This window comes from Pocillopora damicornis, chromosome 3 (genome assembly GCF_964200805.1).
Source record: "Pocillopora damicornis chromosome 3, jaPocDami1.2, whole genome shotgun sequence".
Taxonomy (NCBI): domain Eukaryota; kingdom Metazoa; phylum Cnidaria; class Anthozoa; order Scleractinia; family Pocilloporidae; genus Pocillopora; species Pocillopora damicornis.
This window is the reverse complement of record NC_142672.1, coordinates 9564993-9583780: the sequence shown is the minus strand read 5'-3', so window position 1 is coordinate 9583780 and position 18788 is coordinate 9564993. Positions and strand designations below refer to the sequence as shown.

The window sequence follows — 18788 nt, the reverse complement described above, 5'->3', positions numbered from 1 at the left end:
ATTTTTTTAAATTATTTTATCTAATCATAACTGAATTGATGACGTCTACCTAACAATAGTTTGTCAAACATCTGGCAGTGAGCCAAAAAAAACGCCATAAACGATACATATGTCCTTCTTACCTTTGTAAAACACAAATGGTAAAGTAACCCTTAAAGAATAATTTACAGGGGAACTTTTCAAAATACGCACAGGAAAGGTATGACGGGGTGACCTTCAAGAAGTTGTAATCCCAGATTTCCTTGCGGTCCTAGATGACGCAACGAGTCGCGCGAAGCGAAAAAAAACAACATGGCGGCTGGCAGTAGTCCTTCTTCTTCGTCTTCAAATTCAGACACAAGTCAACAAGTTGACCGAATAGCTCTCTTATATCCTAAAGTTAATGAATCAGAGACCCCTCTACCTCGATCATGGTCTCCTAAAGACAAATTCACTTTTATAGGGCTTTCACAGAATAATCTTAGGGTGCATTACAAAGGTTAGTGAGATTTTATGTATTTTTGTTTTCTTTCTTTCACGGGCTCTGAATTCCATCCTTTTGGAAGCTAATTCGAAAGGAGGTACTGTTTTGGTTTTATAATTGTGTGTACTGTCTTTTTCTGACCTAATAAAACGGTTCAGAGACGAAATGCCGCATCGATTACCTTTGAAACGACAGAAGTGGTTGTCTTGTGCTATTTGAAATTCATCTTTATTGTTTGCGCTTTATCATCAAAATTGAAATTTTCCCTGTCGGCGGTTTGAGTTTTTAAATGCAAATTATTTTCGATGGATTACGCTCAGCAGTAGAAACATTTGCTGCTGTAAATTTCAAATTGAAATTTTGTTATCAATGAATAAAATTTGAAGACGGATGCTTATAAGCGCAGATTATTTTTTTTACTTGTAAGCTTAAACTTATATTGTTTACTCAATGATGGAAATGACTTTGCTTGGACTGAGCGAACGATAACGCTTACTATTGATGTGCATGTCTTTTCAGGTGTTGGAAAGACACACAAAGACGCGGCCTCGGTTAGGGCTACGCATTCGATTCCAGCGGCCTGCGGTATTTATTATTTTGAAGTCAGGATTGTTAGCAAAGGACGCGATGGGTAAGGAATAATCCCGCCTAACTAAACTATCTGTAATAACATAGCGTTTGAATCAGTTGTTTTCAAGTTATTTTTCCGGATAATGTTTTTTTGTGTCACAATTAGAACATATGCACAAGGTTTAATTGCATTTCAGGAAGATACAAGGTGAATGCATGACAGTAAATGAAGGTTTGGTGGTTTTTTTCAAGAAGTTTCATTTTTATTTCGGCAGTAGCGTGAATTTTTAGTCATTTTAAAGGTTTTTGTCCCACTAAAAATAAAAATTAAAAGTTCCATAGAAGTTGTTAACAAGATTATAGTCCAATTCTATATTTGCATAATTATCCAGACTGAACACACTGTTTTCACTGGCTCAGAAAGGCAGTGTTTAGAATGTGGTGACAGATTGTAACTGTTGTATTTAAAATTATTAAAGGGCAAAGTGATTTCAAAGTGGTCTGATTTTGCATTTTCTATTTTTAAGGCTAGTATGATAATATACCTGGAATTTAAGGGAAAAAATAATGCCGCCCTATTTTAAATAATTTCAAAGTACAGAATACATGTAGCCATATTTGATCAACACCTGTAAAATGAAACTACATGTATATTTTTGGTGCATATGTATTTTGAAATCCCACCAGTTTGATTGAAAGCTAATATGATAGAGATTGTTTTTTCTCTAGATTCATTGCTCACCCACTGTAATAAGAAAATTAATTATTTTCTTTGGTTGTAAGTGACATTTTCCAAAATTGCCTAAAATCTTCCATTATATGAAATCTTAGGGGTAGAATTTCAACAGCACCAACAAGTAATTCTATGAACCTCTACATATGTATGTTTATAAATATATTTAATGTCTCTGGAGCTATGAATATCCCAATTCACCTTTTTATTGTAAGTTAAGAAACAGGGTTAATTTGTTTGAAACACTCTCTCTGGAATCTCATACATTCATACATACATTCACTTTAGAGGGGTTTTTTAGCATCAAAATCCAGAAAACAAATCTCCCAATTTCTCTCCAATTTTTGCCTTTCTTTTCTTTCAAATTCATGAAAAGGAAAATGCTTAAAACCTGATACAAAATAGGTGAGTGCATAACAGAGAACATTTGATTATTGGTGTTGATTTGATTTTTTGCTTACAGCTATATGGGTATTGGATTATCTGCACAAGGAGTCAACATGAATAGATTACCAGGTAAGTTATAAAAACTTCGATAGAGAAAGAGTATTTTTTCATCATGGTGCTTTTTTTTTTTTTCGAAGCCATGAAGTAGTCCCATAGTGTTTTTGAAAGTGGAGGAAATTAACCTGATTCTTTGTTCCCGGCTGATAGGTTGGGAAAAGAATTCGTATGGTTACCATGGAGATGATGGGCACTCCTTCTGCTCATCTGGAACAGGAAAACCTTATGGTCCAACCTTCACAACAGGAGATGTCATTGGCTGTGGCATTAATCTGATTGATAACACATGTTTTTACACTAAAAATGGAGTTAATCTTGGTAATATAAACTCAGCTGTTGCAGCTACGTGTATAAGTGTGTCCTATAATTGTGTCAAACATTAGTTGTTTGTGTTTGTTTGGTTGTTTCAATCAGGAACATATTTTACAATCAAGGGGGTCATGCTATGTCTTTAACCCTTTAACTCCCAAGATCTCATTAGTAATTCTCCTTACTGTCTGTCATATAGTTCTTCTGATGTTAGTTTGGAGAATTTATCCTAATTAAGATTTTTTCTATTCTCATTACTTGTCTTCTTGATATTGTATTGATATTGTAAGGAGAAACTCTGTCTTGGTTACTCATGGGAGTTGAAGGGTTAAGGGTAATTTTGTGAGAATAGGATCTTTAACTGTCTAGGTGCAACAAAAAAATTCCTAAAAAACTCGAGGACTTTGTATGAATTTAAATATTTCCTCTAGTCTAATTTGCTATCATATAATTTTGTTCACTTGCCCACTCACTTGCTTTTTTTTCACTGGTTTTACAGGAATTGCTTTCTCAGACCTACCTGTAAGTTTTTTAAGTGTTATTTTTTATCAATTGCATTCTTGTTTTTTCATGTTCTTCTAGTGCAATTCTTGGTTATTGTAAGTTACATATACATGTACATATATCCAGATTAATTAGAATTTATTGTTTAAATATCACAGATTGTATTTCTCACACAAGTCATTTCCTTTTAATTGTTTGTATTTCTAGGCAAACTTATACCCAACAGTTGGTCTTCAAACACCAGGAGAGGTAGTAGATGCAAATTTTGGGCAGCAGCCTTTTGTCTATGACATAGAAGAAGTCATGAAGGTATATGCTTGACTTACAGTATAATGTCATTTTTATTAAATTTACAAACACTCAACTTCATTTATAAGGTGTATGATCTATGGGAAAATTTGACAATTTGTAACTTCCATTCTTGTTTCAGTAAGTTTCAAGTCCATTTTTTCCAATTTAAGCTTGCTCTGAAACTTTTTGAAATTGTACTTATTACCATCTAACCTGGCATTCGTTTTTATCTTTCTTCCTTTTACATGTTTATAGGAAGTTCATGCTCGGACAAGGCATACAATACAAACATTCCCTTTCACAGACAAAGAGGGCTTATGGCAGACAACACTGCAAAAGTAATCAGCTTTAATTAGTGCATGAATTGTACAGTATACCCCCTAACTCAATCTTGTTTTCATTGTATATATAATAATAAGAGCAGTATAAGAAACCTACAAACTCAGTGGAGGTAACTGCTGCATTTCCAGTTTCTTGCTGAAGCAATCATCCACTTTTACCACATGCTTACCTGTTGCCTCTTTTAGCAGAGTCCATGCATATTAAAATAACATTTGCATAATCAAACAACTGTCATAATACCAGTGTGGTGCTCTACTAAATGAGCCAAGAAACCACAGAATGGCAGCCAGGGCATGCATTATTCTTGCTCATTCAGTCACTTTCCTACTGCTTCTTATGTCCTATGGCATTTAGGGTGGCATAGACTTCTCTCTTTTGACTCTGTTCAATCATGTCACATCCACTTTAGAGTTTGTCACTTCTCCTGTTGGGAGTGAGCTTCTCTTCGTGTTTGCATAATATACACAGAACAAACTCAGTAAGTGATTGTTTTTTGTATTCTCTTATCATTGTTAGGATTGTATCAACGTACTTGGTTCATCATGGCTACTGTGCTACTGCTGAGGCTTTTGCTAAGAGTACTGGACAGTCATTTACAGAGGAACTGGCTTCAATCAAGAACAGACAAAGTGAGCCAACAGTTATGCAAGACAGACCTTTAAAATATGCTTGTTGAATTGTTGCAAAGCAAGTTTGAACTGATCAGTATTAGTAAACTATAAGATAAAACAAGGATTGATGCTGAGCCAAATCAAGATTATGGGTTTCATAGCATCTTTTGAATCCTTGTTTGGTTTTCAAACTTCCTAGATTTTGTTGCAAGTCTGAATGTTATGATCATTATTAATGGGGCTGTTTATTCTAGTACATTCAATGGAATAACTTTGTCTCTGCAGGAATACAAAAGTTAGTTCTGGCTGGCAGAATTGGGGAAGCTATCGAAACAACACAAACATTATACCCAGGACTCCTAGAAAGAAATCCAAACTTGCTTTTCCTTTTAAAATGCCGGCAATTTGTGGAAATGGTTAGTGGATGTGACAGTGATGTACGACCTGCAGCCCATAGTCCTAGATCTAGTCCTAATGTCAGCCCTTCACACTCATATAGTGCAGCATCAATTGGAAGTGTTGCAAGTAGTTCTCCTTCAGCCACCAACGGCTTTGTTGCAAATGGCACATGTATAGACAATGGATTTGAAGCTGATAATGTACAAATGGAAGTTGAGGAATTTGAAGAAACATCAAGCAATGGTGTAGTGAATGGAACAGAAAAAATGGATGAGAGTGATCATAGTCCTAGCAGAGGTAAATGAGTAGTGTGAATATTTAGGTTTATGCCAAATTTTTGACCCTCCACATCAAAACATTCTTTAGCAAGATCTGTTTATTTACTTGGAATACTGTACTGTACAGTAACTTCCATGAAAATGACCCAAGCATATTTTCAAACTAGTTTGGCTTCTCTTTATATAGGATTGTTAAAATCATCATGAGTTCAATCAGATTGTGACCTTGACTTGCAAAAAAATTAGGATAGTTCAAATAGAAGTTGCATCAATAGAAATACTTTGTTTTCATCTATTTGAGCAGTCAGTGCTTTTTGTTTCTTCAGATTCCACTGGCAGACAAAATTTTTGTCAAAATAGAACTGTGCTTGAAAAGATTTTAGCTTTTGGAAGAGATTTACAAACTATGAGTGTACAATTGAGGAGAGAACATGGAAAAAATGAGACAAATAAGAAGACTCTTCAGGCAAGTCAATTCTGTAACTTTGTGTTTCCAATTTTATCCCTTTATATATTTAAATGTCCAGTTCAACAACATTGTTTTTAGCATGACAATTGAAAACTGTTTATATTTTTCAGGAAGCATTTAGTCTTTTGGCTTACACAGATCCTTGGAGCAGTCCCGTGGGGTATATTTTAGATCCTGTACAGAGGGAATCAATATGTTCATCTTTAAATAGTGCTATCTTAGGTAATTTTGGATAATGTTTTTACACACTCATATTATTAAAAGCTGCATGTACATGACAATGTTTTAATGACAGTCCAATTATGGATGTTTTGACAGCCTGAGAAGAGCTTGACCTTCCACAACATACGTAGATAGAGGTACTCAGGTTAAGAGGTGATAAAAATTGAACTGCTGAAATAGCTTCTCATGTCTAATGGTGACTTCTGCTCAGGTTGTGGAAATCTCAATTGCCATTGTTAACAGCTGTGTGATAATATCTTTTAACTTAACATAACTTTATGCTTAGCATGAATCCTTTTCTTTTCGGTGTTGATAAACACATGAGCAAATATTTTTAACTATTCATAAACCTGTATATTCATTGACATTGAGCTAGGGATAAAGAAATAATCCTACCTGAAGAAAGATTTCATTCATCTGTCACAAGATTTTAACCCAAAAAAATTAGTTCACTTTGTAGATTCAAACCTTACCCTCAGATTTTTCTATCTGGTGCTGTATCCCTGAGCAACAAAAATTGTTGATTATCTGGGCCATATACATCTGTACATGTACCAAGTTCATAAGTTATGTGACAGAATTCCTACCTTACTCTTTCAGTTGCTTTCTTACGGCATGTTATGTCCTATGGCATCTATGGTAGCATAGACTTCTTTCTTGTGACTCTGTTCAATCATGTCACATCCACTTCAGAGTTTGTAACTTCTCCTGAGCTTTTTTTCATGTTTGCACAATATGCACAGAAAAAACCCAGTATATGATTGTTTTTTGTATTTTCAAATCATTGTTAGGATTGTATCAATATACTTGGTCCATCTTTAGGATCAATGTTCTTTAGTCTTACATATTAACCCGGTATCTGGCCTAGCTCACCATCAAGTATCCTTTAGCTCCATGGTAGAACAACAGAGCACCAAATCCAAAGGGGCAGGGTCTGACACCTTGTTGTGGACTTGGCTTTTTTCCCTTTCTCCTAACCTCTTGTTATGAATGTTTTAAAACATTTTAATTCTATATTCAACCAAGCTTAAATTTACTGTCTTTCTAAATCCATTGATCTTGTTTGCTTTCAGATTCTCATCACTTGCCCACAAAACCCCCTTTGGACTTAATTCTGGGACAGGCTCAAGAATGTTTGAAACTCATGTCAAAGATTGGACTAGGAGCATGTGCATTTGCTAGTGTTGAAGAGTACATGTAACATACAAATGTGGGGCAAATGTTTGGTTAATCTGTGGATGAAAGTACAATGTTTTATAAAAGCTTAAAATGACTCAACATAAAAAGTCATTGTACGCAGTGTAAACATATCAGCAAATGCATTACTTACCGGTACTTAAGTTTTTATCAAAATGGTGGTTATAAATTTACATGTAGGCAGCATTTTCTCTGAATCTTAAAGTCTTTTATGAGTAGAACCAAAAAATTACATTGCGTGGTATTAATAATCTTTTCACACCCACATCCTAAGACACTTGTATTGTCTAAATTAGATATTACAATTTTTACAGAAAGACTCATAGTAGGCAACCAAGACAGTTTTCATTTCCAAGACTGTTAACAGAAATCCTCAGAATTGCTTTGAGATTGTCTCCAGAAGTTCACACCACTAACTCAACCAATCATTCACTGATAGAGTAAATTGTGACTTATGTACTCTCCTTTTGATATTTTCCTCTGCCTTCCTTACCAGAAGTGGTATCTTAAACTGCTAGACTGTTATTGCACTGCTATACTGTTAACCTATATGTACATCCAATTCCTTATTTTTGGGTTATTAAGGGGTAAAAGAACCTGAAACATTGTTTGAATTTGTAATTTGCTATAGGGGTTTATTTTATTTTTTGAAATATTGTAAAAATTCTGTAATAACTTGACAGATACACAGTCCTGTATATTAGTCTTGTTTTTTTTTTTGGGTTAGTTTTGCATTGCACATCTTGCAAATTGTCATTATTTTTGTAAATTTTATCATGAAAATTATTTGGGGTTAATTAGAGGGTTTGTGCAGGACAGCAATAGGGTCATGCACGGTTGATGTCAAAGGGTACAAGTTCTACAATAGGAAAACCATGAACATCTGCTTTCTGATATTCTTTTTCCCTTAAAATGACTGATTTAGCATTCAACAGCTATTAGTTTGTATTACAGGAGTGTAGAGTGACATATTATTCTCTAGTTCTGCATTGTTTTAGAGTATAAATCTACTTCTCTAATCATGGCACACCCTCAAGATGGTTGCCTAAACAACTCAACACAGTTCTTTTACTGGCTAATAGCCGGATTTGTCACTCAAACCTTCATTGCATTTGTAATGCAGACTAAATCCAGATGATATATTGCATATTAATCAGAGGTATTCTCTACTATTAAATATCTTTCCTTTTTGTCTTTTTGTTGGTGAGTTTTTACAGAAAAATCTGTTTGACAATCAAGAAAAGCAATTTTGAACTATATACTGTATATTACTTTTGATTAGTGTAGGGGCTAGGTTCTGTTTTCATAAGTGTGTAAATAAACTATATAGATTTTACTTTTTTGTCTCACATTATTCTTATTGCACTCAGCACAGTTTGCCTATGACAGATAACCTTCATAAATGAATAAAAGGGGGTAAATTTCTGAAGAAACGGTGGTGCTGTGTCGGTGAGAGAGTATGGCAGGTAATTTAGTGTTTACAACTGAGTTGAAAACATATATTGGCTACAGTAAAGAGTGCAGAAGCTGACATTTCAAGCAGTAGCCCTTCGTCAATTGCTCTGACAAAGGGCTAACACTCGAAATGTCAGCCTTTTTACTCTTTACGATGGCCAGTTTACATTTTCAACTTGTTGTTAACACTAAATTATCAGATAACCTTCCTAATTTTCTCTTGGTGTTCACCTGGTCAAAATGGTCAACAATACTGTATTTCAGAGGTTGTGCTCCTTGCCATAGCAAACTAGAGCATACTTGAAGGAGTAGCTAAAGTTGTATTTTTGTTGAAAGACTTAAAATGTAACCAGAGTATACTGAAGACAAGGAAGCTCATATAGCACATTCATATCAAACATTTGTTGAGTCTGCAAGCAAGCTCTCATTCACACTGTGGCTTGACCAGCAAACCCCCAAGATTCAAGTTTGCAAGCAAAGCAAGGGTGCAAAGAGCCACAACCCTCTTAGACATTTCCCTCACTTTGCTGGCTGGCTTGAAATATGTGGGCTGCTCTGCTGCTAATGTGAGACTTGGGTCCAAAGATGCCACGTTGAAACAGTAACTGGAAAAATTCATGGCCTTGAGAAATACAAGATCCTAAAGACCTTACCAATTTGTAGAACATATGCTCATCAAAATATAGGAAGAGAAGTTTTCATTTTCATTCGATGTCTTTTCAAGATTTGGACTAAAATGTTAAAATGAATCGGGCCTGAAAAAGGATCATGCAGAACCCCATGACTTTGCAGCCACCCCAATGAGACCTTGGATCCACTTCATAGAAATGTGTTTGAAAGCATTACTTATCTTTCCAGAAAAATGGTTTGACTTTCAGAGGAACTAAGGGTGGTTGCACATGGTTAGTCAACAGATGATCTCCCAGGGGCATATTTCAGGTGGTAAGCCCCAGGTTTTAGATTCTCTTTAAGCAGTTTACATCCTTGTCTATATATTTTGTTGCATTTTAATTTATTTCATCCCTGCTGTCGTAAAGAGGGAAATGTTGCCCTCAGTCTTCCAATGCATTTCATTACATCAAATTCACAAACAAATGGCATTTATTTTCATTTTGAATCTATGCTGTACTAGTATTTACAATATTTGACAAGCTGGAAAAAGAAAGTTTTCTACAAGTTATGGACCAAACCAAGAGTACAGAAATCTGAACAACCTACTTGTGCAACAAATTTTATGATTTAAAGCAATAACTTATGAAAGCAAAGAGCAAAAGAACTTTGATACAAGTCTTGAGCTTTTACTCTAAAGGGAAGGTTTTTCAAAATGATAATATTCCAACTTTAACAAGTCAACATGCTTTTCATACATGTAAATTTCACTTCAAATTAATCACTTCCTAGTCTAACTAATAGAATTAATTGCCACAAGTTTACTCAGTGATGGCATACTTGCTCTCAAATTCCCTCATTTTATCTTTGAATACTAAAAGTGAAAAAAGAAAGAAAATGTTGGCAAAAAATGACTCAAACACAGGCGTTGGGCTTCAGAGTGATGGATATTTCTGCACAGGCCCCATACCAAGGCAAGAGCATAGTCCTAGAGGCAATGTATGGTTTGAACTATGGCAAAGTCTTACTGAGAAATGTAATGCAATAAAAGGAAAGAGAAGAAGAGTCAGTTTGAAGCCTGGAGTTCAAACTTTCTAATAACAAAGAGAATGTAAAGCTTCTTCTACAGTCTGGACTTAATTGATTTTAAATTACAAATTTACATAACATTACCAGTTTTATTATTCCATTTCTGAGCTGCATCAACATTAAGTGGGTTGTCATTATTTGGTGCTGAAAAGAAACAAATTACTTTTCATGTGATTACTCGTTACATTTTTAGGCTCTATCTCTATCACTGATTGGTCAAATTCTTTAATTGTCATAAAACACCTTGCTTTCATTTCAAAATCCCTTGCTTTGAAAGGAAAGGGTTAAATCTTTATTTCTCAGTTTCATAGTCACTCACAACTGAATTAAATTATTTGTTACCTCCCAATAACGCTAGTATGGAATGCAATATGCTTCTGACGCCATATGCAGAAGTCCATTTGTCCTGCAAAATAATGCATGATCAAGTAACGTTAATTTGTTACTCTGCATTCCATTTCACAGTGCGCCTAGCAACACACTTTCCAGAAGCCCTTTTACCCAATAATGACCAGTTAAACAATATTTAGCCTACTGTACCTTTAGAATGTCTAAGCAAATGTTTCCTTTGTCGTCCACATTAGGGTGATAACATGGCGTCTTGAATTTGACTACAGGAGGTTTGTGAGGATATGTGCTTGGAAATTCTAGGGTTAATTGGTACTTTTTCCCATCATAGACCTACAATGAAATGTCAAGTACAGAGCTTGCGTCAACCGTTCAACGAAAACACTAGAAAAATTTTCTCATCGGAGAGAAGGAAAAATCCGATAAGCAAGGGTAACTTTCAGACTCTGATGTTCTCTCCTGCCTACATCCTAAGCCCTGGCGACTTATAAATAACGCTTCTTTAATATTTACAGTGCTTTTTGAGGTTTATTTGATTTTTGTAAAAGCAATTTTTTGCTTTCAACAAGAAACACACAGAAACTCTGGTCGGGGTGGAACTAGAAGCTGAGCCTGGCACAAAGAAAAAAAGATACTTTACCGTATCCTTTCCTCCATAAATTGTTCCAATCCACTCTAAGATGCCATCGCCAGATGGAAATGCCGAGATAAGACTGTCTTGATGCTATATAACAGAAACATTAAAAAATTATTTACTTGAGCCACTAAGAATAGGACAAGATAATGAGCAACCTGGGAGAAAATAATTACGAGTACATCAATTTCCGAGCCTTACCTCAGAAAGTTCCTTAAGATCCAGTAATAGCCTGTTTATCAAATTTAACGACCGATTAGTGCAAAGAAAACACCTGGAATGACATTTCAATCGAAATATTCCTCAAATGAGATCCCAACACTCTTTACCTGGCCCAAACTTTTCCCTCGCAAGCCATTATTTTTTGGAAAACAGTACAACTTGATCGAAGCTTCGATACCTCTTCCTCTTCAGAATAGAACGGCTAAACGAGAGGTAAGTTTTTTAAACTTGAATTCTCTTCGCATGGACCAATCAGATCGTCTATTCTAATAAACTTGACCAATCACAGCGCTTACTTTCCTTCGGTTCCAGTCTACCGATTTGGAATCCCATAGATCTCTTCGGTCAGGAAAAGCGCCATATTGGATTTCACGTCTATCACTTGATCGTCGTGGCTGATGAAAACAGATAATTTCACGTTGACATGCCTTACGCAAACCAACCCAGTGTAAAAATTCTGGAGCTTACAGAAGAAAACGTGAAGTTTGTGATCGAAAATACAGACTTAAGGTATGAATAAGAACATTTTGATCGACTTCTTTATCATCGTACTCATTTCAAAGACGTTCCAAAGGTAAACGGCAGTTTCTCACCCAGCTCCCTAAGTTTTTGAGCTAATTCTCCTCACTGATCAGTAGTCATCTTTGGTAAAATTTCCGCACAGCCCCATCCTACGTCATGCATTCAGTTCTTGGATAGAGAAACAATACATTGCCATTGGGAAAACAGATTTGTTTTACAATAGTATGGGGCTGTGCGAAAATTTTACCGGGTAAACAAGAATTAAAAATGGCTTTCTCAAGTATGTGCTTCAGACGACAAAATTTTCGTATTCACAGATAAATCACCACTCAAAAGACTGTGGTATATGTAATATAGAAATCAGCACGAAATAAATGGAGTTTGTTATTGTGATTATAAACACCTCAAGCTGGAAAACAAACTTTTGAGCTCAAGATTGCAAAAATTTATGAAACAGGCAGAAATTGGAAGTAAATGTATCACCAAAAGGACTGTTTATGGTGATTTTGTGATTTAGGATCAGAACTCAGTTACATTTTGTCGAAAACTCAAAAGTTCTTTTTGTTTTGCATTAATTACATGCTCTGGTTATATGACCAGGAGCTGGTCAAAATTTTCAAACAACTCAATTACCAGCAGCTGGATACTTTTCTGAAAATTTGACAAATTGAGAGATCTTATACAATCCAAACTATCATGTGTTGTTGAGGAATTGCTAAGTGATCTTGAGAGGTTTTATGAATCTCATACTTTTCTCAGAGTACAGAGCCTTGGATGTTGACACTTCTGAAATTGAGGTCCACTGCTGGTCATGATTTTTAAATAAGTAACTGACTGGTGGTCGCAATTTTGAAAGAACCTATACAATCCAAAAACTCTCTGTCAATGAGGAACTACTTAGCAATCTTGAGGAAATTTAGAAAACTCATGTCTAAAGCTCAGTTTACGCTGACTCAGAATACTTAGAAATTGCATTACTTCAACTGGCAGTCACTGTTCTCAAATAACTAAATGACCTACACAATCCAAAATACTCTCTGTCGAAGGGGAACTGGGAAGTGATTTTGAGGAGATTCACATATTTTAAGTCTGATGCTCGGTTTATACTGAGTTAGAATACTTAGAAATTGCATGACATCGACTGCCGGTCACAGTTCTCAAATAACTAAATAACAGGAAGTCGTTAGTTTTTCCAAAGCTAAGACAGCCTATACAATCCAAACTACTCTATGTTGACCAGGAACTGCTAAGAAATCCTTAGAAGATTTATAAATCTCATGTCTGGGAGCCTTACATATTATTGTATATTAAGACATATAAATCTGAATTTGTGGAATTATTGTGGCAGTTATAGACGCAGCAATAGTCTGCCATTCCTTAAGTTTTGCATTTAAATTTGTTATGGCTACGAATGTTGTGTACCCATTTCAGACCATGTGGCCAATCTATGATATATGAGTCTAGAAAGGTCTATTATACACAATGTAACTACAGGAAGTCCCTGGAGCAGCTGAAGGGTGCATTTCAGTTATTTTATTCATTTGCTTCTTTTTTCCCCCATTTTCTCTTTTTCAGCATGGCTAATGGCCTACGAAGGATATTTATTGCTGAAACTCCAACTATAGGTTACTCTTTAACTTTCTTGTTAATTATTAGTTATTTTTGCCTAGTTTCAGGGTTCTAGTCTCCACTAGCTTAAAAAGTCCAACTTTAAAATGAATGGAAACTTGATTTTTCTGAACATTTAACTCTCACTGTAAAATGCTTCTATATTGTAGAACATGTACATACAAGACATTATCATTACCAATAACCACTAACCACACCCACAAGAGATTGAAAGAGAAGCTTGATACATATATGTAATCAGCACTCTGTACATGTATATCAAGCCCTTGATTTATTCATTCTGTCAATGGTTTTCAGTGCAGTTATTAGCTTAGCTGATCTTTTGTTTGCTTGCAAGAGAAATTCCATATATCAAACACTCTCAACTGGGCTATTTAAAACCGTGTTTTATACAAAGTTGACCTTCCAATCATCTCTTTTCAGCCATAGACTGGGTACAAATTGACAACAATACTTCCGTACTACACGATGAGTTTATTGCCCACAGATTAGGTAGGTGTGTAAATACAGTGTGTATATGCACATTTTTGCTGTCAGTTTTGTGCCTTTATCTTGTATTTGCATTTTAAATCATCAAGTATTGAACACCAGGCCCTGGTTTTTTAAAGGTCAGATATTGCTATCCACTGAATAACTCTCTTTCTGGTGGATAAGGCTATACATTTTGCTATCACTTTTCCATCTGATATATAGTGATTTATCCATTGGATAGTTTTATCCACCCTTTATATAACTAGGCCCAAGATTTTACAAGGTGCAAATACACACTATATTTCCTGGATAAGATACCCTTCTGTAAAAACATGCAGACAAACAGACAGGAACAAGGAACTGCAACCTGTTTCAATTAGCCCATTCTTCTGTATCTAATACTCAACGTGTGGTTGACCGCTTTGTCTTAGGGATAAGTCATGATAACCTATCCTATCCAGTTTTGCTGATGAACTGTTCAAGGGAATGACTTTCTCTGGGTTACTTTGAGGAACTTGTGTGATTCCCATTAATGTTTGCACAGTTTTTTACATGAGGTAACTTTTCCATCAGGTCTTATTCCCTTGACCAGTGATGAAAGTGTGGATAGATTGTGCTACTCCAGAGTAAGTGTATCTTGAACACTGTTGCTAGAAACATGAGGAAGTTTTGAAAAGAAGGCTTCAGTTGACAAAAGTTTAGGCATGAAAGAGATTAGCATTGTTGACCCTATAACTCCCATGGGTGACCAAGAGCGAATTTCTCCCTATAAAGTCCATCCATTTTAGAGCAGAAAAGCAATGAGGTTAAAAATATATATAAATTAGGGGATTACTAGTTGATCCAATATCAAATTCTCAGAACTAACATTATCAGAATTCTATGGCAGACAGTAAGGAGAATCACTAAATTAAATGTAATATTGGGAGTGAAAAGGTTGAACCCTGCAGTGACCCTGGTGCAGTGCTCCCATTAGCAAATTCCCCAAGTCTGCTGGGAGCTGAGCTTCAATTTGTATAATGGTCAGGTTTATTTTGTAGTTTATAATTGTTTTTTGAACACTTTTTTACTTCACCCACTGCATGTCAGCGTTACAGCAAAGTACATTAATCTGACCAGACTGGGATTTCTTTTGTAAAAGGATTGCACATGTGAGGAGTTCTGTCCAGATTGTTCTGTTGAACTGAAACTAGAAGTAAAATGCACAGATGATCAAACACGACATGTGACAACCAGAGACCTTGCATCTTCAGATCCAAAAGTTATTCCAGTGAGTTATGCAGTTTTAAATTGAATTAGCTTTTTTCCATGGGCTAAGTGCATGATTCCATATAGTAGTAATTATGTGTTATTCATGATACAGGGTATGTATCCATCTAGAATTTAGCCACAAGAATAATTTAATTTCCAAGTTAACAGAGCAACTGAATTGATGACAGAAAGAAGCAAACATTACCTCCTTAATTTGTGAAGGTGTTTTCTCTTTTCCTGTAGCAGCCATCTTTGATATGTTCAACCCAACTTAGAGGATTTGCTTCATGTCAGAAAAAATTGTATCATATTTGGAATGTTCTTTTAGTGTCCACAATTAGCTAATATATATGTACCTAAATACTCTGACACTTAAAAAAGGTTATTCATTCATTCATTTATTCTTTGCATCTGTTTGTGTAGGTTACATCACGGCACCATGAAGATGAAAACAGTGACTATGGTGAACAGGATGGTAAGTGCTTGGTAGTTTTTTTGATCAATCCTCACATTTATTTTACAGGATCCCCATGGGTAAGACGCATCGCACTACTGATTCAGGGGTATCTATCCATTTAGAATTTAGCCGAAAAAATAATCTAATTTTTGAGTTGACAGTTAGAGCAACATAATTGATGACAGAAAGAAACAAACATTTCCTCCTTAATTTGTGAACAATTCAAGGTGTTTTCTCTTTTCCTGTAGCGGCCATCTTTGATATGTTCAACCCAACTTAGAGGATTTTCTTCAATTTAGCCAGATGTTCACATTTTGTTTTCCTCCGATGTCCCAGCCTTTCAAAGTTGATATATATATATACTGCAGATAAAAACATTTCACATGGAATTTAAAGCCATTTGAGCCTGGATGTTGTGTTGTAGAGGTACTAATTTTTGTGGTTCCCACCACTTTTCAGACATTTTGATTGTTAAGCTACGAAAAGGACAGGTAAGATGTCTCTAATGCTCAGGTGAACACCTTAGTTTTTTAATGGGAAATGTGCCACAAAGTTTACATTTATTTTACAAACCATAATGCAAGCAGCCACTGTACAACCATGTGCTTTTTATTAAATATTTTTTTAATTTGAAATTCAAGTTTTAAAGGTATTTAGCACCTGTACCTTTGATTGAATTTCATTTACATGTACCTTTCTCTCTCAAAATTATTTACAGGAGCTCAAGTTGCGAGCTTTTGCCAAAAAGGTAAATTACATCTTCCATCTATGTTTTGTTACATGATTAGATTAGTGTATGCTGTTCCTACATCTGAATTTGCTGTGATATTGTTAGGGATTTGCAAAGGAACATGCCAAATGGAACCCCACAGCAGGTGTGGCATTTGAGTATGACCCTGACAATGCCCTAAGACATACAACGTATCCAAGACCGGAGGAATGGTAAATTTGCTTCAACTTAATTTGCTTCTTCGTTTCAGTAAATCTTTTGAATAGCAAGCCTGACCAATCTTACATTAGCCTGTGTGTAGCTGTACCCTCCCCCACCCCCAAGGTGAAATGGAAGGGACAGAACGTCTCTAATCCTTGGCAGGGAGGGGGGGGAGGTACAGCTACACGTAGGCTAATTTAAGATTGGACAGACTTGCTATTCAAAAGTGTTTTGTTTTTTTTCAGAAATTCTTCAGCATTCCTCTTCATGTATATTTCTCAACATTATATTTTAGGCCAAAGAGTGAATACACAGAACTGGATGAAGATAGCCGTAAGTAGATAGTTTACCTGAATTACCAAACTAAGGTGTGACCAGACAATTAAAACTTTGGAGCAGTTTCCAAGCTATGGTATAATGCGAAAGCTATACTTGGATCAACTTGGAACAACAAACTCTACTTGTGAAAGGATACATGTACTTAAAAACTGAAATTGTTAGATGGTGACAAAAGTTCTCTGTTTGTTTTTTTCAGATCAAGCACCATTTGATCCAAATGCTAAAGCAGACAGATTTTATATAAATGTTGAGGTAAGATAAAGATTTGAAGGGATTTTTTTGGTTTTTATTTCTTTTCTAAATTCCATTTTAAACCTCTTTGTTTTACTGTTTCATTTTGTTTAATTTATTTTTCTATATTCAATTTTTAATTTAGTTTATATATATATTTATCTACATAAAATACCTAGACATACAGTAATACAATTACTAACACAACTTACATGGCTACGAGGCTAACATACATGTAACGTAAATAATGAGAACGTACAAAACTAGTTTAGCTTACACTGCTACAGTGTAACTTTGATATGTATCTTGTGTTAGTGATGCAAAGTCTAAGTGTTTAGACACTTTACTTACTCAAATACAGAAATAATTGTTTGCATAACATTTGATTAACATTAAAAAAACATTATAATAAAAGCATCGTGCACAAAATGAATAGTTGAAATAATTGTAGTAATTATAACATTAATAATGATGATAATGATAAAACTAAATACCAGCATGAAAAAAAAGCCATAGCAGGCAAGATCTTTGCATTTGTAAGCTATCATTTAGATAGTTTACATTTATGTCAAGTGTAAACACTTTGTAAGATGCTAAGCTGTATCAAGCATTTGGAAACTTTTTTATTTTAAATCTAGAACAAGTCTTATGTTGCTGTTCTGTATTTTGTAGTCCTGTGGCTCATTAAGACCTGAGACTATCGTGTTGAGTGGGCTGTCAGTGCTCAAGAAAAAGCTGAGTGATCTCCAGACTCAACACAGCCATGAAGTAGCTGCTGATGTCTTGACTATATAAGGACCGACACCCAGTGAAATGTTTTTGTAGTTATTTATTTTATGATTGTAAACTCATTTTGTAATGAAAAGATTTGATAGCCACTTGTAGTCATGTGTTCTTATTAACGTAAACAACCATAAACATAAAAATTTTTCAGAGCTTTAATTTAGCGGAATGGTGATTTTTGTGTTCTTTGCGTCTTATAATAACGGATATTTCTTCAGGCCAAACCCCTCCTGTTCATTCGTAAATTAAGCGTTTGCTTCCCCCTCGCGCGTGCAAGACGTCTGGACGCACTTAGAGACACCTTCCTTGAGGATGGCAGATCCGCGGGGTTCCATGTAATGGAACTGCTTTGACTTCAATGCAATTTACTTAGACATCTCGACTCCCTTCGAAACCAACCAGTTAGCCCCTTAACCCCCTTAGAGTGACCAGCATCTAATTTCTCCTTACAATATCACCCCTATAACAATATCAATAATTTATTTAACCACGTTACCGTCTAAGAGCACAAGCGCTTGCTCAAAATACGAACGTGCATTAAATCTACAATTACAATAAAATCTAGCATTAACAGAAACAAAGAAATTTAAATACATAATCTATAATCTATGTACACACGATTATAAAATGTTATAAAAATTACACAAAAAATTTCAAAACATAAAAATTACAGCTGAATCGATCTTAGCTTAGACTTGAAAACAAACGTTAAGGTCACGAAAATCAAGGAAATGATCACCAACTCATACCACTCTTGATTTTATGACAAATTCTCCTTGTCAGCACTTCCGGAGATGTCAGAGAACAGTATAGAGAATATGCATACTGATGTTAGGGTGTGAAGGGTTAACTGCTATGATGTGACTTCGTAGATTTGCTTAATCTTCGCTGTCTTTGTGCGTTTGCTAGATCTTTGTTGACTGTG

General features: G+C 35.3%; 4 protein-coding genes across 9 annotated transcripts in view; 2 read left to right on the top strand and 2 right to left on the bottom strand.

Moving 5' to 3' along the window:
* Positions 1-84: 84 nt before the first annotated feature.
* Positions 85-8228, top strand: LOC113667538 (ran-binding protein 9). Of its 2 annotated transcripts, none has more exons than XM_027183381.2 (12): positions 85-478; positions 983-1094; positions 2230-2282; positions 2421-2588; positions 3079-3101; positions 3291-3392; positions 3630-3712; positions 4233-4345; positions 4613-5023; positions 5331-5470; positions 5584-5695; positions 6769-8228. In XM_027183381.2, the coding sequence occupies exons 1-12, from the start codon at positions 292-294 to the stop codon at positions 6894-6896; spliced, it is 1632 nt and encodes a 543-aa protein (XP_027039182.2). In that variant the 5' UTR covers positions 85-291; the 3' UTR covers positions 6897-8228. The 2 variants fall into 2 exon arrangements, with proteins under 2 accessions (XP_027039182.2, XP_089057856.1); XM_089201730.1 differs by having other exon boundaries at positions 257-478; positions 5331-5474; positions 5588-5695.
* A 1202-nt stretch (positions 8229-9430) lies between these two features.
* Positions 9431-11478, bottom strand: LOC113667540 (ubiquitin-conjugating enzyme E2 C). Its single transcript, XM_089201762.1, has 7 exons — positions 11357-11478; positions 11229-11259; positions 11034-11117; positions 10586-10726; positions 10388-10451; positions 10130-10189; positions 9431-9830 (listed from the first exon to the last, which is right to left on the bottom strand). Exons 1-7 carry the CDS (start codon positions 11383-11385, stop codon positions 9778-9780), a joined length of 462 nt encoding a protein of 153 aa, XP_089057888.1. The 5' UTR covers positions 11386-11478; the 3' UTR covers positions 9431-9777.
* Positions 11479-11591: 113 nt separating this feature from the next.
* Positions 11592-17958, top strand: LOC113667562 (DNA-directed RNA polymerase II subunit RPB3). Of its 2 annotated transcripts, XM_027183406.2 has the most exons (12): positions 11592-11759; positions 13347-13396; positions 13824-13892; positions 14445-14497; positions 15013-15141; positions 15546-15597; positions 16039-16070; positions 16298-16327; positions 16415-16521; positions 16806-16843; positions 17046-17101; positions 17753-17958. In XM_027183406.2, exons 1-12 carry the CDS (start codon positions 11674-11676, stop codon positions 17873-17875), a joined length of 825 nt encoding a protein of 274 aa, XP_027039207.1. In that variant the 5' UTR covers positions 11592-11673; the 3' UTR covers positions 17876-17958. The 2 variants fall into 2 exon arrangements, with proteins under 2 accessions (XP_027039207.1, XP_089057885.1); XM_089201759.1 differs by lacking the exon at positions 15013-15141.
* LOC113667553 (uncharacterized) overlaps positions 17114-18788 on the bottom strand; it is a 12866-nt gene continuing 11191 nt past the window's right edge. For all 4 annotated transcript variants that reach the window (XM_089201731.1, XM_089201733.1, XM_089201732.1 and 1 more), the window contains exon 11: positions 17114-18788. This exon is cut by the window's right edge and continues 311 nt beyond it. The gene's annotated coding sequence lies outside the window, so the exon portion shown is untranslated.